General features: G+C 41.2%; 1 protein-coding gene across 1 annotated transcript in view; it reads right to left on the reverse strand.

Annotated features, from left to right (window-relative positions):
- gabrb1 (gamma-aminobutyric acid type A receptor subunit beta1) overlaps nt 1–21,981 on the reverse strand; it is a 263,066-nt gene that overhangs the window by 88,197 nt on the left and 152,888 nt on the right. Inside the window, exon 5 of the mRNA XM_073064715.1 lies at nt 16,445–16,527. Coding sequence (XP_072920816.1) covers nt 16,445–16,527 — 83 coding nt within the window. The remainder of the gene's footprint in view (nt 1–16,444; nt 16,528–21,981) is intronic.

A 21,981-nucleotide genomic window follows, 5' to 3' on the forward strand; every position in this document is an offset into this window, starting at 1 on the left:
GACACAAGGTTTGATCAACTTAAGCGCCATGCTGAAGGCCAAATTGAGGTGGCGAGGTTCAGGCAACAGAGTGTACCAATTTCACTGAACTCGATGTTTGCATGGAGAGTTAAGCGCGCTGCCAAATTTAAAAGATTGGTTACTGGCCAAATTGAGGAGGTGAGGTTCAAGCCCTTGAGCATATTGAGGTGATTGAGCCCTATGTGTGGTCGTCGATTTAGGCGCTGTCTCAGATGATAAAGGTCAGGGTATTGGGCCCCAAGGCAAGGGGCGGGCTGGTTTGGATCACCACTCCACGAGGTCTACTTGGCTCTGCGCTCAACTATGGGATTGTCTTGTGGACTTCAGTTCAGAATGCTATTTGCTGGCGTTTATCTTTCACTGCACACTGCGTGTTCGACGGTCTTCTTTTTAGATGTTTTGGGTTTCATGGTTGCTTGTTAGGAGAGGAATCTCAAGGTTGCATAATGTATACATATTTTGATAGTAGTAAAAGCACTTTGAACAACCAACACACCAGCACACCCAAGGCTGTGTTGGGGGCAGCTGTAAGTGTCGCAGCACGACACCAGCAAAACAAGCCCTTTTCCAATCCCTGTCATCCCCACGTACTCTGGTTCCATAATCTTTAATACCCATGCTAAACAAGGATCTATTATTATCATTTTAGAAGAAATTGAAGTTTTTCCCAAAGGCTTTTTGTTTAGAACATTCTACATCCCAATCAGCCTTGCACGATAAAATACTGAGCAATCAATTCTTCAGGACTTGACTAATTTTAGATGAATGGACACCTCCACCAAAGAAAATTATTTACTCAATTTATCCAATCAACTTCTCTGGTCAGTTTCAGTGAGGTGACTGGTGACTTCTGTACTGAAGTGTTGGGCATGTGAACATGGCTAACAGTGAGGAACTTCACCTCAATTGTGGGGATGTTTGCTAGGGGGAAGACACTGATGTTTGCTTATCCATCCAGTGGATGTGAAGGATTTTGCAGAGACAGCATTGGTGGTATTTAATGAACACTGAGCTGAACTAAAAATGTGTTTTACATTCTGTGTTATTGCTCATTCTTTCCTGTTGCTGTCTTGTCTTTGTTTTTTCTGCCCGTGTGGGGTAGTTGATGTTCTTAGTGCCATTTGTGCAATTTGTTTTTTGGACATGGGGGAGGGAGGATTGATGTTTTTCTTTGAACGGGTTCCATGAGTTTCTTTGTTTCGTGGCTGTCTGTGGGGAAGACGAATCTCAGGATTGAATACATACTTTGATAATAAATGTACTTTGAATCCGTTGAACGTAGCTTCTCAAAGCAGGGATATGGGAGGAAACTGAAGGTAGTCCAGGTCTCAGAAGCACGTCTATTTTGTTACAGAAAGATACATTCTGGTTGCTTATACATGTGTAACCAGATCCTATTGGATGCTGGATATCGGCCTCAATGGCTGCAGTAAGGGGGAATAAATGGCTAAGGTTCACGTACATTATTTCTAGATATCCATCCTGTGTGTGCTATGACCTGAGCTCAGGATTCAGCTGCCTCTTCTGCCAGCAGTTTAGATGCGTCCATACGCTACAATGCATTAGACAGTTGTCATCCATGGAGCAATGCTTTCAAGAAGGGGGAAATTGAGGAACAAATTAGACAGGTAAAGGAAAATGTAATGAATTAGCCTTGCACATATGTCCCTACAATGCATCATTCTAGCAGAATCTCTCCTAGGACAGGAAGGCAGGGAGTGCTGGAGGACCCTGTGGCTGTTCCCTCTCTAATAAGTCAATCATATTCGATGCTCTGGAAAAGGCTGGCCTCTTAGAGGAAAGCAGCAGCAGTCAGATCAAGACTGACTCCTACTTACAGAGGGTGGGTCAAAGTTTTGGCCAATGGTAGTGTAAGTGGATTCTATACTCAAGGGTACAGAGAGGCATTTCTGTCAATGGCAGCAAGGCTCAGGATGGAGTATTGACTCCCTGATGCAGCATCAAAGGTGTATCAGAGTGGTCGCAGGACATTCTGAAAAGGGAGGGTGAGCTGCCAGATGTTATGGTCCAAATTGATACCCACAACACAGGCAGTAAGAGGAATGAGGTTCTGCAGAGTGAATGTAATGAGTTAGGCAAAGGATGAAAGAGCAAGAGGTCTAGGGTTGTAATGCCAGGATTACTGTCTGCAGCCCACACCGGGGAGGATAAGAATAGGGGAATGAATGTGTACGTGAAAAGTTGGTGTAGGTGAGAGTGCTTTAATTTCACAAGTACTGGGATTTCCTTTGGGGAACGAAATGACCTGTATGAGAAGAATGGGTGTATCTGAAGTGAGGAGGACCAATACCCCTACCGGAAAGCTTGCTGGTTCCACTTGGGAGGGTTTCAATTAGCTTGAAAGGGGTGGTTGGACCCAAAGTGTATTATGTGAGAAAGCCGAGGCAAATATGAAAGTTAAAGCTAACAAGCCCCATAGGAGACAAGGTAGGGACAGGACAGGGAGTGTGGAGGGATGAAAGACCAAACTGCAAGAAGCCGAACGCAGCAATAATAGGGGTATAATAATAGATTATTTAACTGCCTTAATATTGACCTGGATCACAGCAATAATAGGGGTATAATAACAGATTATTTAACTTCCTTAATATTGATCTGGACTGCCTTTGTGCTAAAGATTAGAATTAGAGGGGTCAGAAATGGTTAAGTGTGTCCAGGAATGCTTTCCAAAGAAATATGTAGATGGCTGTACTAGGACGGGGATAAACTCAACCTCCTCTTAGGAAATGAAGCTGTACAAGTGATTGATGTGTTACTGGGGGAGCATTTTTGACCAGTGGACATGTATTTATTAGTTTCAAAATAGTAATTGAAAGAGATAGAGCTTAAGTTGAGGGAACCCAAATTTGGTTGGCATCAAACAGGTATTCTCAAAATTTGATTGGACGAGGCTGTTTGCAGCAAAGGGTCACCTGGCAAGCCGAAAAATTAAAAGTGAGTGTAAGAGCCATGCATCTGTTTTCTATCTGCATGGTACTCTGTGTTGCGTATTTATTATGTGTATTATGGTAACTAGTCACGTGAGTGGGGGCATGATAAAAGCAAAGGGAATAAGTTACAAATTCGTGCTTTGTTCTGGTCAGTTTGGAGCTAGGAACAGATAGATGTCAAATCTTTTGTTGACCTCTTAGTTACACTCAAGTACACTTAGTTACACTTAATTACATCACTTAAGGTACATCGCTTCAAGATTGTATGTTTTGCTGGGGCTAATAAAGGATTGAATACATTGCTTCAATTATTAGTAACCTTATTATTAGGGTGACTGGAAGATGCATCTTACAAGGATAACAATCAGCAGGGGTCGCCAACAGTGGCAATCAATGGGTTGCTAGAATTGGCTGCTACATTCTGTCAAAAATATACCGAACGAACATCAGCATTCAGACCTGTCTGTGAAATGAGAACCGGCATAGCCAGGAGAAGCTTGTGGCAGTAGTGACCTTTTGTTGATTCATGCTATGCGTTTGGGTTTGGAGCAAAGTTTGGAATGGTCTTCGCTGACCGTAAGCTCTATGGTGTGGTGTTTGCTCAAGAGTTTGGCACTTGGTTCTGTTGAAAAACTGAAATATTTTGATTATTGACATCTGAAGTGAATGCCATTATTTAGTCTGGTTCACACATTTCAAAAACAACATTAGTCAAGCTCGGAGCAGTGACTTTGAAGCCAAGATGAAATGAGAAATTAAACTTACTGGGAAAGTGACTAGAATTGACAATGTTTGGAAGGACTATAATATAATAGTTAAGAAGATTAATGATTTAATACTATCAATTAAAACTTTCCTTGAAGAGGAACATGATGTTTTGCGAGAGCAGTCTCATTTGGGTGATTTGAAAAATCTTCGTGAAGACATTGCTAAGCAACATAACAGTGCATCTAATGTGCATGCAGCAGGTTCTATTGCTAGCCGAGCATCCTGTGCATCGGATACCTCCTCTGTACGCATTAAAGTGGAAGCTAATTTACTTACATTATTCACATGGCAACAATTATTGAAAGATAACCATGTATTGGAAGAGCACGAAGAACAGCTTTGGAAAAGGAAGGAGCAGCTGAAGTTGCAGGAAGAAATTGCAGCACAGATGGCCAAAGTTAAAAGCTTTACTACAGGAACATTTTGGTAATGAGCGCAAAATTGCATCAGCTTACATGTAAAAGACTCTTTCTTAGCTATCTATCAAATCAGAAGAGATGAAAGCTCTTTAGGACTATAGTCTACACCCGCTCTGGATCTTTTCAATGACTTCAGGTTCTTTGGATACGATCATCACTTTTTCACCATGGATGTCCAGTCCCCATATACCTCCATCTCCAATCAGGAGGGCCTTAAAGCTCTTCATTTCTTTCTAGACAACAGGCCCAACCTGCCCCCTCCACCACTCCTCTCCTCCATCTGGCAGAACTGATCATCACTCTCAATAATTTCTCCTTTGGCTCCTCCCACTTCCTTCAAACTAAAGGTGTAGCCATGGGTACTCACAATGGTCCCAGCTATCCCTGTCTTTTTGTCGGCTATGTGGAACAGTCTAAGTTCCAAGCCTACACCAGTACCACTCCCCACCTTTTCCTACACTCCATCGATGACTGCACTGGTGCTGCTTCCTGCACCCACTCTGAGACTGACTTCATCAACTTTGTCTCCAACTTTCACCCTGCTCTCAAATTTAGCTGGTGCATTTCTGACACCTCCCTCTCCTTTCTCGATCTCTCTGTCTCTATCTCTGGAGATAGTTTATCTACTGATATCTTTTATAAATGCACTGATTCCCACAGCTACCTGGACTATACCTCCTCCCACCCTGCCACTTATAAAAATTCCATCCCTTCTCTCAGTTCCTTCATCCCTGCTGCACCTGCTCTCAAGATGATGCTTTTCATTTCAGAACTAATGAGATGTCCTCCTTCATCAAAGAAAGGGGCTTTTCTTCCTCCACCATCAATGCTGCCCTGACCTGCATCTCTTCCATTTTGCACATTTCTGCCCTCACTCCATCCTCCCACCAGGGATAGGGTTCATCTTGTCCTTACCTACACCCCAACAGCCTCTGCATCCAGCACATAATTCTCCATAACTTCCATCATTTACAAAAGGATTCTGTAACCCAGCAACCCCCCCCCCCCCAATTTCTGCTTTCCACAGGGATAGTTCCCTATGTGACTCCCTTATCCATTCATCCCTCCTCTCTGATCTCCCTCCTGGTACTTATCCTTGCAAGTGAATCAAGTGCCATTCCTGCCCTTACACCTCCTCCCTCACTACCATTCAGGACCCCAAACAGCCCACACTCAGGTTGGAGGAGCAACACTTTATATTCCATCTGGGTAACCTCCAACCTGATGGCATGAACATTGGTTTCTTGAACTTCCAGTAATTCCACCCCCCCCCCACCTTCTCCGTTACTCATTCCCTTTCCCCTCTCTCACATTTACCTGCCCATCACCTCCCTCTGGTGCTCCTCCTCTTTTCCTTTCTTATATGGTCTTCTAGCCTCTCCTATCAGATTCCCTCTTCTCCAGCCCTATAGCTCTTTTACCAGTCAACTTTCCAACTCTTTACTTCATCCCTTCTGTCCTCCCGGTTTCATCTATCATTTACCACCTGGTACTTCTTTCTACCCTCCCGCCCACCTTCTTGCTCTGAATTCTCCCCTGTCTTTCCCAGTGCTGATGAAGGATCTCAGCCCAAAAGGACGACTGCTTATTCTTTTCCATAGATGCTGCCTGGCCTGCTGAGTTCCTCCAGCATTTTGTGTGTGTTGCCTGTCTTTTTCTTAGAGGCTGTTGTAATATAATGGAGATGTTGGTATATCCAAGAGTTGGACAGGCCCATGTAGAGAAGTTGCCTTTACATGTTTAGGGATAAATAGAACATAGAATGTACGATATAGGAACAGGCCATTTGACCCACAGTGTTGTGCTGAACCAGCTAAAAAGCAAACAAAAAGCATCCAAACACTAATCCCTCCTACCTGCACAACGTCCATATCCCTCCATCTTCCTTACATGCATGTGCCTATCTGAACATGTCCTAGAACTCGCTAGAATATTTGCCTCTACCGTCATACTAGACAGCACCTTCCAGGCATCCACAGCTCTCCAAGTAAATAACTTACCCCTCACATCTCCTTTGAACATCCCCCCATTCACCTTCAATGCATACCCTTTGTTATTATATATTTTAACCTTGGGAAACAGATACTCCCTGTCTACTCTCTCTATGCCTCTCATAATCTTATAAACCTCTATCAGATCTCCCTGCGGCCTCTGCTGCTCCAGAGCAATCAACCCAATTTTATCCAGCCTCTTATGATAACACATGCCCTTTAAACCAGGCAGATTCCTGGTAAACCCCTTCTGCACCCTCTACATCCTCAACATCCTTCCAATAGTGTGTGACCAGAACTGTATGCAATACTCCAGATGTGACCTACCCAGTATTTTATAAAGTTACATCATAACTTCCTGACATTTGAACTTAATGCCTCAACTAATAAAAACAAGCATTCTATAATCCGCTTAACCACCTTATCAACATGTGTAGTCATTTTCAAGGAGCTATGAACTTAGATCCCAAGATATCTCTGCTCAGCAATATTGTTCAGAATGTTGCCCTTAATTTTGTACTGTCTCCTTGCATTTGCCCTACCAAGGTGCAATACCTCACATTTATCTGAGTTAAACTCCATCTGCCATTTCATTGCACATACCTGCAACTGAGCTACAACGCACTGTATTCTTTGCCAGTCTTATACACTATCCACAACTCCACCAATCTTGGTATCAACTGCAAGCTTACTAACCTACCCATCCACATTTTCATCCAGGTTGTTTATATACATCACAGACAACAGAGATCCTCACACAGATCCCTGTGAAACTCTACTAAATTCAGACCTCCAGCTCGAACAAGTCCCTTCAACCACTACCCTGACTTCTATGTGCAAGACAGTTCTGATCCAAGTAGTCAATTTGCCGTGGACCCAATGCATCTTAAACTTCTGGATTAGCCTTCCATGAGGGACTTCATCAAATGCCTTAATAAAATCCAGGTGGACAACATCCACTGCCCTAACCTCATCAATCTCTTTCGTCACCTCATAAAAAAACTCAATCAAGTTGGTAAGACATGACCTACCCCACACAAAGCCATGCTGACTCTCCCTAATTGGGCCATGGGCTTCCAAATGCTCATATTTCCTATTCGCAAGAATTCCCAAGTTCCACCCTCTCCCTAGTTATCTTCTTGCTCCTGATGTCTGCCAGGGACTTTTCATGACCCCTACTGGCTTTCTTAATTCCCTTCTTTAGTTCCTTTCTGGCTTCTTTATACTCCTCATGTGCTCCGTTTGATTCTAACTTCCAAAGCTTTAAATACTTCTTCTTTTCCTTTTTGACTAAATTCATCACCTCTCTGGACATCCAAGGTTCTCTTATCTTTCCTTCTAACAGGAATGTACCTTTCCTGTACTATGTGCAATTGATCTTCAAACACCCTCCAAATGTCTGATGTAGAATTGCCAGAAAAAAAAGGCGTTCCCAATTAATTCTTCTTAATTCCTGCCTAATGCCCTTGTAATTTGTCCTACTCCAATTTAGAACTCTCTTGTAAGGATCATAAATGGGGCTGTTTTGCCTGTGAGCTCCTAGATAATCACAACATTGAAGCTGCTTTCACCAGCCTTGTTGAGTTTATTGTAAAACAAGTGAGGATTTCCACACACCCGATGCATGGAAATATCGGGGACACTTGTTAAGTGCATTTTTTCTGTGTATCATGGTAACTAGTCACGTGAGATGGGAGCGTGGTAAAAGCAAAAGGAATACGCTACTGGGCAGTTAAGGAATAAGTTATTGTTCTGGGTAGGTAGGAGCTGTGGACCGACGGATGTCATATCTTTTGTTGACTGCTTGGTTATGCTTAATTGCACTTAGTTATGCCTAATTTGATCATTTAAGTTACATCACTTCAAGATTGTGTGTTTTGCTAGTTGCTAATAAAGGATCAAATAGATTGTTTCAACTCTATGGACCATTATTATTGGAGTGATATCGTACAATTATAACAATCCATGGGGGTTGCTGGCAGTGGCAATTGATTTGTTAGAATTAACTGGAGGTGTTGAGTATCAGCACGTAACCGTTAGAGTGAAGGGCAATGCCAAAGCTGGAAAAATTAGGACACCTTTTTTGGCATGGGACATTGAGAGTCTGATCAGGAAAAAGGAGGAGGCATATATCAGGCATAAACAACAAAGATTAAATGAGTCCATTGAAGAGTATGAATGAGATAGGAGTACCTACAAGAAGGAAATTAGGAGGACAAAAGGGGGCCATGAGATATCCTTGGCAGATAAGATAAAATCCTATCTATATTAAAAGGGTAGTCAGAGAGGTAGATGCTTCCCTTAAGGATCAATGTGCTAATCTATGTGTGGATCAATTTGGTAATCCATGTGTAGAGCCATGGATTAGGGATGGTCAACATGGGAAATCGTGCCTCATGAACTTGTTTGAGTTTTGTGAAGGAGGAAGACAGGGCTTTATACGGACTTTGTTTATATGGACTTTAACAAAACCTGTGACTAAATCCCACATGGTAGGCTCATCCAGAAGGTTAAAACAGATAGGATCCAAGGTAGAAAGGAGAGGGTGGAAATGGAAGGTTGTTTTCCAAATTGGAAGCCTTTGTTGCATATATTAATGATTTGGATGAGAATGCATGTGGCATGATTAATAAGTTTGAAGATTTTTACTCCATTTATTTAATATTGACATTGACCATTTACTTGAAAGGGGGTTAACAAGTTTGTTCAAGTAGCAGAGGGTGGTGATGAGGTACAAATATAACCAGTGAAGCCAACTGTGACCTAATTATCTCCACTTCGATTTGTTGACAGAAAAGACAAATGATAATTATTTATAACTGTGAGAAAGTGATCCTAGCTGTTACCATCTGGGAATGATGGAAAGGAGGATGTGAGAGAGAGAATCCTTGTTTTTTATTTGAGTTTAATTCATACCGTTCAGAATCAGGTTTAATATCACTGGCATATGTGGTGAAATTTGTTGCTTTGCAGCAGCAGTACATAATAGAAACACTTTAATATATCTATATAAAATTATATATATATAAATTAAATAAGTATTGCAAAAAGTGAGGGGGAAAATATATTAAGTTAGTGTTCATGGGTTCATTATCCATTCAGAGATTTGAAGCTGTTTCTGAAATGTTGAGTGTGTACCTTCAGGCTCCTGTACCTCCTCCCTGATGATAGCAATAAGACTGCATATCCTGGGTGATGGGACCTTTTGGCAACATTGCCGTTTGAAGGTGTCCTGGATGCTGGAGAGACTAGTGCCCATGATGGAGCTGCCAGAGTTTACAACTTCCTGCAGCTTTTTCTGATCCTGTGCAGTGGCCCCTCCATACCAGACAATTACAATACTCTTCATAGTACATCTGTAGACATTTGTGAGTGACTTTGATGACATACCAATTCTTCTTAAACTCCAAATGATATGTAGCTGCTGTTGTGCCTTCTTTGTAATTAAATCAATATGTTGAGCCCACGATAGGTTGTCAGAGATGTAGATACGCAGGGACTTGAAACTGTTCACCCTTTCCACTTCTGATCCCTCGATGAGGATTGGTGCATGTTCCCTCGACTTCCCCTTCCTGAAATCCACAATCAATTCCTTGATCTTACTGACCTAGAGTGCAAGGTTGTTACTGTGACACAACTCCACCAGCTGACCTATTTCACTCCTGTACACCTCCTTGGCACATCCAAAATTCTGCCAACAATAGTTGGGTCATTAGCAAGTTCATACAAAGTCTTTGAGCTGTGCCTATCCACACAATTGTGGGTATAGTGAGAGTAGAGCAGTAGGCTAAATTTGTATCCTTGAGGTGTGCCAGTGTTGACTGTCAGCAAGGAGGAGATGTTATTTCTGGACTGCACAGACTATGGTATCCATTTGCAGAGGGAGATACAGAGGCTCAGCTTTTGGAGCTCGTTGATTAGAATGGAGGGTACAATTATGTTGAACACTCAACTGTAGTCATTAAACAGCAGCCTGATGTAGATATTGCTACTGTCCCGGTGATCCAAGGCTGAGTGGAGAGCCAGTGAGATTGAGTCCGCTGTAGACAAGATGTGGCAAAAGGCAAATTGTAGTGAGTCCAGGTTCCTGCTTAGGTAGCAGTTGATTCTAGTCATGACCAACATCTCACACACTTTATCACAATAGATGTGAGTGCCACTGGACGATAGTCATTGAGGCAGCTCATCCTACTCCTCTTGGGCACTGGTATAACTGTTACCCATTTGAAGCAGGTGGGAACCTCTGAACGTAGCAGTGACAGATTGAAACACTATTGCCTGTTGATTGGCACAGTTTTTCAAAGCCCTACCAGCTACATCACCTAATGCCCTGTGAGAGATGACCCTGTTAAAAGATGTTCTGATGTCGGCCTTCGAGACAAAGATCACAGGGTCGACAGATGCCGCAGGAATTTGCACAGCTGTAGTTTTCTTCTTTCAAAGCATACATAAAAAGCATTGAGCTCAACTGGGAGTGAGGTATCACAGCCATTTATGATGTTAGGTTTTGCTTTGTAGGAAGTAATGGCCTGCAAACCCTACCAGAGCTGACGTGCATCAGATTCCGTCTCTAACTTTAATCAGAATTGTTTTTTGGCCTTAAAATGGCCTTATGTAGGTTGTACCTGGACTTCTTCTATAGTTCTGGATCTCCAGTCTTGAATGCCACAGGAGATTATGAATCTCCTGGCTCATCCACAACTTTTGGTTTGGATATGTCCAGTATGTTCTCAAAGGCACATACTCATCCACATAGGTTTTGATGAAATTAGTGACAACTGTGGCATGTTCATTCAGACTCAAAGATGATTCCCTGAACATTGTCCAGTCTACTAACTCTAAGCAGTCCTATAAATGCTCCTCTGCCCCTTTGACCATACCTTTTCGCTCCTCACCACTGGCACTGCCTCTTTAGTTTCTGATCGGACTTCCCAGAGTCGGGGTGTGAAATGGCATGGTAAGTGTTCTTGATGGTGGTATAAAAGTGATCAGAGGTGTTGGTTCCTCTGGTTTGACAGGTGATATGTTGGTGGGAGACGTTCAGAGACTTCTTCAAGCTGGCCTGGGTTGAAATCCCTTGCAATAATAGGGAAGGTTTCAGGGAGCGCTGTTTCGTGCTTGCTGATTATGTTGCTCAGCTCCTCCAGTGCCTGACTGATGTTGGCTTGAGGTGGAATATACACTGCTACTACAATGACAGTGGAAAACTCTCTTGGCAGATAAAATGGGTGACATTTGACCACCTGATGTTCCAGGTCAGGTGAGCATGACTGAGACAGAACAGCCAAGATTGTGCACCTCATTTATATTTTAATAATAACACCGTATGTAGCATTATTAAAAGAACTGGAACTGATTGCAGCAAAGTGAACCTAAATGAATGATGGAGAACCATGGTCTTGGTAGAATGTGCAAACAAGGATTAGGGATGGCAGCATCAGGTAAGACTTTGCTCTATGTTGTACTATATGTAATTGCAAGCCCGAGTTTATATTGCGTCATTGAGATTAATGAAAAGTGATCACTTTGTGTAGCAGCTGTGTTCAGTCCGCAGGAAGGATCTTGAGCTTCTAGTTCCCTGTCATTTTAATTCTCCCATTCTCACTCTGTTCTCTCACTTTCTGGGTTCTTGCACTGATATAATAAGGCTCAATGTAAGTTTGAGGAAGAACACTGCTTGCTTTTTGTCTGGGCATGTTGCAGCATGCACAACTTAGTTTGTGAATTCTCCCACTTCAGACAGTTTGCTAGCTTGCTCTGTACTTCTGTTTGGATCAGGACTTGCCATTTGTTCTTGCCATTCACCTCTCCTTTTTTTGGTGTAATTTGTATATTTTAGCCTATTCAGCAAGTCCCGGTAGGCTACGCTTCACACCATAGGCACACGATACTTAGATCAGTGAGCCTAACAGTCCTTTCATCCTATTGCAGGTGTTTGCTTTGTTTCACCCCCATCTTCTCTGCCACTTAGAATAACTGGCCATCTCTCTTTATTAGTTCTGATGAAGCGTCTTTGACATGAAACAGTTAACCAATTTCTCTTTCCTTTGATGCTGCTAGCTGAGTTGAGTTCATCCAGCATTTCTGTTTTTACTTCAGATTCCAGATGCACGAAACTTCTAAATAAACTTCTTGTGAACCACTGTCACTGTAATCTGCAGCCTGTAATTTCCTTTTAAGTAACATACTTTTGAGCTGCATTAACGAACTAGCAATCACCATCTTCTGAAAGACTTAGGGGACTCGTAAGAATGCAGGTGCGGCACATTTTAACAGTGAATCTACATCGCCATGACCATAAGAGAGGGAGGCAGACAATGCAGACTAAAATGCCTGGGTATGAAAATTCCTCTACCTATTATCTTGTAGTAAATGTACAGTCATTGGAGAACAAGGATGAGAATCTAAGGTCAAGACCATAAGACCAAAAGACAATAAGATATAGGAGTAGAATTAGGCCATTCAGCCCATCAGACTGCTCTGGCATTCCATCATAGCTGATCCCAGATTCTACTCAACCCCATTCACCTGCCTTGTTGCCATATCCTTTGATGCCCTAACCGATCAGGAAATGATCAACTTTGTCTTAAAGGTATACACAGACTTGGCCTCCATTGCAGCCTGTGGCAGAGCATTCCACAGATTGACTACTCTCTGTTAACAAAATCTTCCTTGTTCACCCCTCCAGTTCTGGATACCCCCACCACAGGAAACATCCTTTCCATATCCACCCTATCTAGACATTTCAAAATTTGGTAGCTTTTCATGAAATTCCCTCGCATTCTTCTAAATTAAGGTGAGTACAGACCTAAAGATGCCAAACTCTCCTCATATGTTAACCTCTTCCATTCCTGGAATCATCCTCGTGAACCTCCTCTGTACTCTCTCCAATGACAACACATCCTTTCTGAGATAAGAGGCCCAAAACTGTTGACAAGTATTGATGTATTGGTGGGAAATGAGGGATTGCTGCATTCTGAGTTCCATGGAGACATGGTTGATCTTGGATACACGAGATATATCGGTAAGACCTGAGGACTTTTTGATGGACAGGACTGCTGATTTGTAGAAGGTAAAAGGTGGGAAGGTCTGTGTTTCATGATAAACTCTTTGTAGTGCTCTAATCACTTTATACTTACGACTATGAGGCAAAGCAGAACCTCAAAGCCATATTTAACTTTGTTGACAACATCACTGTCATAGTCTGAATGAAAAGCGGTGACAAGGAGGGAGACTGAGAAGCTGGCTGAGTGGTGCCACAACAACAACCTCTCACTCAACATCAGCAAAACCAGAGAGCTGATTATTGACTTCAGGAGAAGGAAATCAAAGGTCCATGACCTAATCCTCATCGGGGGGTTCAGAGGTGAAGAAGTTCAACAACTTTAAATTATGCAAATACAAGGAAATCTGCAGATGCTGGAGATTCAAGCAACACACACAAAACACTGGTGGAACGCAGCAGGCCAGGCAGTATTTATAGGAAGAAGTACAGTCGACATTTTAGGCTGAGACCCTTCATTGGGACTAACTGAAAGAAGAGATAGTAACAGATTTAAAAGTAGGAGGGGGAGGGGAGATCTGAAATGATAGGAGAAGACAGGAGGGGGAGGGATGAAGCTAAAAGCTGGAAAGTTGATTGGAAAAAGTGATACACAGCTGGAAAAGGGAAAGCATCATGGGACAGGAGGCCTAGGGAGAAAGAAAGGGGGAGGGGAGCACCAGACGGAGATGGACAGCAGGCAAGGAGTGATTGTGAGAGGGACAGAGAGAGAAAAAAGAGAGAAAAGAAAAAAAGATGGGGGTGGGGAAAAAAAATCAATAAATAAATAAATAAGGGATGGGGTAAGAAGGGGAGGGGATATTAACGGAAGTTAGAGAAATCAATGTTCATGCCATCAGGTTGGAGGCTACCCAGCCGGTATATAAGGTGTTGTTCCTCCAACCTGAGTGTGGCTTCATCTTGACAGTAGAGGAGGCCATGGATAGACATATCAGAATGGGAATGGGACGTGGAATTAAAATGTGTGGCCACAGTCAATGGGATGAGTTGCAGTGTAAAAGGGGGACAAAATTGAAAAGGGTGATGAACACAGGACTGAAGATATTATATTTGAATAAGCACAGCATACAGAATTAGATAGATAAGCTTGTAGCACAGTTACAGATTGGCATGAATGACATTATGGACATCACTGAATTGTGATGTCTCAAAGTAGATTATTGCTATGAGTTTAACATCCAAGGATACACGTTGTATCAAAAGGACAGGCAGGAAAGCAGAGAGGAGAGATACAAAAAATGAAATTAAGTCATTAGAAAGAGATGATATAGGATTGGAAGGTGTAGAATCATTGTGAGTAAGGCTAAGAAACTGAAGGGTAAAAAAGACCCCGATGGGAGTTATATACAGACCTCCGAACATTAGCAAAGATGAGGTCTACAATTACAATAGGAGATGCAAGTCGCAAGGTCAATGTTATGATCGTCATTGGGGATTTCAATATGCAGGTACGAGGGGTGATTGATAAGTTGGTGGCCTAAGGTAGAAGGAATCAATTTTAGAAAACCTAGCACATTTATTTTTCAACATAGTCCCCTCCTACATTTACACACTTAGGCCAGCGGTCATGGAGCATACGGATCTTGGACCTCCAGAAAGTGTCCACAGCAGGGGTGATTGATAAATTCGTGGCCTGGGGTAGAAGGAGATGAATTATCCAGCTCTCGTTACATGCACGTGCAGTTCAACTCTTTGGGTGACTATGCAGAAAGTTTGAAGTTAATAACTCATCTCCTTCTACCCTCATTGTGGCAGTATAGCAGGGCACAGACTAACGTGTTGTAATGTGAAGGGGAAGTGGAATGGAAATGGGTGGCCACCGGGAGATCCCATTAATTTTTGCAGTGGACAGAGTGAAGGAGCTTGGTGAAGCGGTCTCCCAATCTACGTCGGATCTCACTGATACGCAGGAGGCCACTTTGGGATGGATAGATTCTTGATCAATCAGGCCATGAAGGGATACAGGAGGTCGGCAGAAGATTGGGGCTGAAAGGTAAATGGATCAGCTGTGATGAATGTCAGGGCAGAGTCTCATGGTCCTTTGGTCTATCATTAATTAGTTACATTTTGCCTTACAAATCCACACTGGCTTTTTCTAATCAGTTGGAGTGATAACTAATTCTGTCCCCAATTCTTAAATATCTTCCTAAATTGTTAAATTGACATGTCCACAGCTATTGGATTTATCCCTGCGCCATGTTTTGAGCAAGGGTTTAACTTTTGCATTTTCCTAGTCCTTGGCAAAACTCCTGAATCCACAGATGTTTGGAAAATTATAGACCATGATTCTGCAATTTCCTCCCTTATTTCCATCAGCAACCTAGGATATATCCTATTAGACTAGGTAACCAGCTTCATCCCTCCTCTGACATAATTCAATGTAATCTCAAGAAACAGAGCATCACCTTCCAATTAGAAACATTACATGGGCTTAATTATAAATTCAATATGCTAGCTTTGTATCGCACATCTGCAGTATTCAATTCTTATGCACACTCATAGCAATTTCAGATTTCATTCATCTCTTTCTATTAATAGTTTCCTCTGAGATACTTTTAGTATTCACTCCCCCTTACCAGCTGTCCTCAGCTGGCATCGCCACAACTTGTAACATTCAATCTCTCCTGTTCTCTAACCAATTGCAGACCTTTCATATTTTTCTTTCATCATCTTTCACTGCAATTAAAAATTTGTTTCTTTCTGAACTTTTTCTGATTCTTATAAAAGGTCAACAATTGGAAATGTTTTGAACTTCTCTCTTCACCAACTTCCTGACCTGCTAAGTATTTCCAGTAATGATGTGCCTGTTCATAAAGCAGACAGTCCACACTATATTCTGAAGTGTTGTGTTCAATGGCAAATACTCGGCTACAGAAAAGCAAGGTTAAAAAATGCTGCTAATGAAACCGAACTATTTCATTTTTTTGTGGGTCTCCTTGGCTGGCAAAAGCTGCTGTGGTGTGATGGGGTACAATCATGCTCCAGTCAGTTAGTGCCCGTTGCATCAGCAGAGAACTTCACAAACGCTCAGTAATGAGGCTGGTAAGAATGGTCTGCAGTAATCCTGAGTGAAAGTCATCCCATTAATGACTAAATTCTCAGACAAGTTAGAATCAGACTAAGGCAAAAATGCTGATTACTATGTCATTTTCCACTCACTGATTGCTCAGAACATCAATTACCTCAATTATGACTACTTTATAATAGGACAGTAAACAGAGTAGAACTTACAGCTCTCTATTTCAAGTGTGCAGTTCTGCTCATCTAAGGGATATCTCCTCAGGTCCATCATACATGCTGCGGTGGTTGTGATTCTGTAATAGAAGAATGGAAGATGTTTCTAACTATATCTGAAAACCCTTCCAATAATCTCATTTGTAATCTGACCCTTTTCATTTTTTTGTTGTCTTGTTTGATCATGTTATGAAAGATTTATGTGAGGTAACCCAAATGCATTCTAGTTCAGAGGTTGTTCTACATGAGTGGAATAATAGGAAAAGACAGTCTGGCTGAATATAAAACAACTGCACCTTAACTTCATTTACTCTCTGATAAATGCTTTCTTCCACATGTATTATTGGTAAACCAGCTGAGGTCAAAAGATTCTATCGTACTTGAAGAATACAAATACAAATACAAATACTTTATTGTCACCAAACAATTGATACTAGAGCGTATAATCATCACAGTGATATTTGTTTCTGCGCTTCGTGCTCCCTGGAGTACAAATTGAAGTGAATATAATAAAAATTTAAATTATAAATCATAATTAGAAAATAGAAAAGGGAAAGTACGGTAGAACAAGTCAGGTCCAGATATTTGGAAGGTACGGCCCAGATCCGGGTCACGATCCGTTCAGCAGTCTTATCACAGTTGGAAAGAAGCTGTTCCCAGATCTGGCCGTATGAAGCTCCTGAACCTTCTCCTGGAGGGAAGCGGGACAAAAAATGTGTTGGCTGGGTGGGACTTATCCTTGATTATCCTGGCAATAACGCAATGTAGTTCCTTTACTAGTAGTGGATGATACACTAAATATGCACTCATGTTTATTGCTCACACAGATTTAATAATTGTTTTAATCTCCACCATCTGAGTGGCAGCTAGGGTCCAAGTTAAAACAACAGGATCTTCACTTCCTCCCTGACTTCCCATTCATGCTAAGACAATTCTTTATTTTCCTATAATATTATTATGAATGTTTTGTCACTATCTGAACAACATGTTCCATTTTATGAGATTTGTAAGAAGAAAGAGTAATTGTATAGAACTGTTAGATTACTTACTCACTAAATATTGATAATAAGCATTTACCAATTTGAAGTTTAATGGAAATAATACAAATGATCGCTATATTGCTAATAACATTCAGCTAGTGCCTCTGTGAAGAGAAAGCTTATCATCACCGTGGGAGAAAAGCAAGATCATAATATATTTACAGAACTAATGACATAAAAGAACTCACAACATCAGTGTGTTTATACAAAGCACAAATTAAATTTATTATGAAAATTCACATATGGATCCATATGTGATTCATTTTCTTGCAGACATTCACAGTAGAACAAAGAAACACAATATAATCAATGCACACAAACACTGACAAACAACTAAAGTGCAAAAATAGACAAATACACAGAACTATAAATACATAAGTCAATAAATAATACTAAGAACATGAGTTGTAGAGTCCTTGAAAATGAGTCCATAGTTTGTGGAATCAGTTCAGGGTTAATGGTATTCAGGCTGGTTCAGGAGCCTGATGGTTGGAGGGAATAACTGTTCCTCAACCTGGCTGTGTACAGCTCCTGTATCTCCTTCCCGAATGCAGCAGTGAGAAGACAGCTTGGCCTGGATGGTGGAGGTACCTGATGATGGGGGCTGCTTTCTTGTGGCAGCAATCCTTGTAGATGTGCTCATGGTAGGGAGGGCTTTAACTGCAAAGGACTGGACAGTATCTATCATTTTTGTAGGTTATGAAGCATATATTATGAAGATAATGGAAATAATGCACAATATTCACAGCTGTTCATCTTTGAGACTTAGTATAAACAGGAAACCATAAATATTGTGTTTTCACAATGAACCATCATAGCTTGAGGAATTGACATTGACTTTCTGCAGAGACCTGGTGGGCTAGTCCACTAATCTACTTTAGCAGCTTTTCCATTTCTAGCATTAATGCAGAGACCTAGTGTAAGTGCCAATAATCTTTCTTGTGGAAGTGGCCATGATCTTGTGGAGATTAGGCAGCTTAGTTACCTGTCTGTAGATGAAACGAATCCAGTGCAGTGATCTAACTGTCTTTCATGAGCAGTTGATGCTGCTGATTGTAACACAAAGAATTGGACTTGTTCACAAATCCACACACTTCTATTAATCCGTCCACCTCTGTGTTTTCCCTGGTGTACCTCTGATGCAATTACTGCATTGCAGAAGCAGGGATCTGTAACTAAAGAATATATAGTACCTTTTCAGCAACAAACTGGATAGCAAATTAGTGTGACAGATCTATTGACTTGATCTTCCCAGCACCACAAAAAAGGCATCCTCTGCTCATCTGCTACCCACTTCTGTTGATAACTATCTGTTTCCATTTAGCCAATTACTACACTTAACATATATAACCTGCTATGAAGGGCCCTTGTGTACACCAAAGAAGCATTTTTTAAGAACAAGAGACAAATACTGCAGGCACAAGAAAAGTGAAAAAGAGAGAAACATTGGTGCAAGAACTCAACTGAGTCTGCAGATCTGTAGGATTAAAAGGACCAGGTGTGCGTGTGAATATTTCAGACACAACACCAAAAAGGCTCCTTTCCCAAAATGGCTTACTTCCTTGTGTTGAGAGTTTCAGGGATTTCTTATTTGTGTAAGTATTTATATTTCTGAGATAGGTGATCAAAGTTAACTTCAGGTTTTTTCCAGAAACACCCCAAACAGAGATAAGAACCTGTGATGTTGAGACATATCAATATTCAGGTTTCATTATATAATCAGGATCCTGTATTTTAGCACATAGCCATGTGATTTCTGGGCTACTATTCTTGAGCCTCACAACTGAATATACAGTAGATTGCGACAATGCATCTCTTCAAAGAATCTTGTCTGACATGTTTTTATATTGTTTGTGATTTAAATCCAGGAGGTCCATCATTTCAGTGTCTGACTGTGATCCTTGCTTTAAAGCAAGCAGAAATACCCTGCCCTCTGAAACATAAGATTCAGAGATGTTAAGAATGCAAGTGACTTCTCCATAGACAAATCGAGTAGCAACAAACGTTCTAACGGGTAGTTGTTTCTCTAAGACTGTTTTATAGAAGAAGATATTCACATTTCCCCTGGCTGCCCTAATTCAAATACATGTGGCTGGGATGTTTCCTAAATGAGACTGAAATGGAGGACACACTTTCATTTTTTATTTGTGAGCTTCATTTCTGGATTATTTAAGGTTCCAGATATTATGTGTCTTAAGCAACACACAAAATGCTGGGGAATCTCTGCAAGTCAGTCAGCGTCTATGGAAATAAATGAATGGTCAACATTTCAGGTCAAGACCTTTCTTTAGGACTGGAAAGGAAGTGGGGGGGGGAATGTCAGAATAAAAAAGGTGGGGGGGGGGGAGAGGAAGGAGGCCAGCTGGTTGTCTCTTTGCTTAATCGATAAATATGAGAACTTGGATTGAGACGTTCACCTAGCACAGAGAAACATATTAAGTCACAGTGGCTGGTGATGGCGCTAATATTGGATCCAGGTGAAGAGCTGACAGTTGTGCATTAGCTCTTGGCTATCTACTCCAGGTGGTTCTTTGTCCCCAGTCAAAATACCCTACATTCAGGTGTTCTTTAATGCCATTAACCTCTATGAGAAGGATAGATATCTTTATAATCCATGCATAATTACTCAGGCTTCTTAAGTAGTAGTTAAACTTCTTTATTTTTGAGAGATAAGAAATAACTTTTTTTGGGAGGAGTAGTCATAACATTTTTCAGGGATTGAAAATGAAAATTTATCTTTGATATTCTGAATTGATTTTCTTTATGAAAGATTTTCATGTAAATCTGCTTAAAATGACAAAAAAATCTTCCCGATTATTGTTAATACTGGTTAAAGTCACCTGAGGTGTTACATTTAAAGATGCCTGCAACCAGAGAGAAAGTGAAGTTGTTGAATGTTGCTTCTAGTGGATCAACATATTCGACAAGTAAAGCTGCTGTCTTAACATTAAAAATCTGCATGAACTTTTCCAGGTGATGTTTTTCAGTCTGAAGGATTTTGAGTCACGATTACATCGGCACTGACTAAGAGCTGTTGGATGATCAGTCTCACTTTGTCTGCAAGCAGTTCTGGATTCCAATTAAAGGTTATTTTCCAAGATTGAAGATCAAGTTGCACAATTCCTAACTGTTGTCATGGAGACAGTTTTGTCACCTTGATACATTAACATAGTTTGACACTTGCTTTACTGCCAAGCAACCAGCACTTGCGAGATAGAACAAATGCAGTGTTGACTCATTTTGGAATAAAGATGATATTTTAAATGCAAGCATAAAAATGTTGACTTTTAAAGATCAGAACAGACAAAATAAATATATTTTGCTGTGGCATCATTTATTGGAATCATTATTACACAACTTATATTTCCACTTATTTCACAGCCTCCAATTCATTGTCTCCCAATAAGTACAACTAGCTTTTGCTTTCTTTGTAAATCCATAAGCTGGACCTTTCACTTTAGCCTATCCTTACCCCGTAAAACCTATTTCTTCTTGTCTTGATTACCTTTTCTTCCTCAGTCTGTTTGCATTATTTCTAAAGTCCATTACTACTTTTTTTGGCTCCAATCATCTCATTTTCACCCTGGATGTGTAATTCCTTGTCTATGTCTAACCCTCATTGGGATTCCTTGCTGGACCTTTGATTTTTCCTTTAACATTAGCTTCTTTCCATCCACACCTTTATTTAATTAACTGAACCTGTTCTTACATTCGACAGTCCTGCTGAAGGGTTTCAGCCCGAAACATCAACTGTACTTTTTCCATAGCCCGCTGAGTTCCTCGACAATTTCTTGTCTGATTCCCCTCTCCAAAGGGAGACAATCTATGCCTATCTCTTATGGGACATGAGGGCCATTCTTTATTTCAGCCCTACACAGGAATTTTCCTCCATCAGTTTTCCTGGTGCATTGATGATTGCATTAAGTGCTGCCTCTGGTCCTCACCATCAACTTGCTGCCAATTGCTTTCCCCACATTCCTCATCACAGATAAGTGATCTACTGCAAACTCATCATCTTTCCCTCTTTTTCATAGGCACCTTCTAGAGAATGATATTTATTTGCTTTCTTTCCAATTTGTGGGTTTTGAGGTGACTAATGACACCAATATGGGAACTGCAGTCTCTTCTACAGGTGCATCAGAGGTGTTTGACTAGGCAGGTAGATGCATAGTTGTGAGGTGCCACACTCCTCCCAATCATCCCAGGCTTTTATTTGCTACCATTGCTCCTTTTCCATTTAAGTAGTCGTCATCAAGGATTCCCTGAAGACAGTGGGATGATGCATTTTTCAAGGAAGCTTTTGGAAAATCTTTGAATTATCCATATTGACCTGAGCATCCCTTTCTAATTCAGCAGTTGAAAGAGAGTGTCTGTTTCAGGAAATTGTTGTAGGGCATCAATGAAGACTGCTGAGTGCAGATGAATGTGTGTAATTAGTGCCATAAGGCTAAAGATGTTGGTCTTGGAGAGGAAACAAGCATTAGTTTGCTTTTC

Source organism: Hemitrygon akajei, chromosome 13, assembly GCF_048418815.1.
Source record: "Hemitrygon akajei chromosome 13, sHemAka1.3, whole genome shotgun sequence".
Classification (NCBI taxonomy): domain Eukaryota; kingdom Metazoa; phylum Chordata; class Chondrichthyes; order Myliobatiformes; family Dasyatidae; genus Hemitrygon; species Hemitrygon akajei.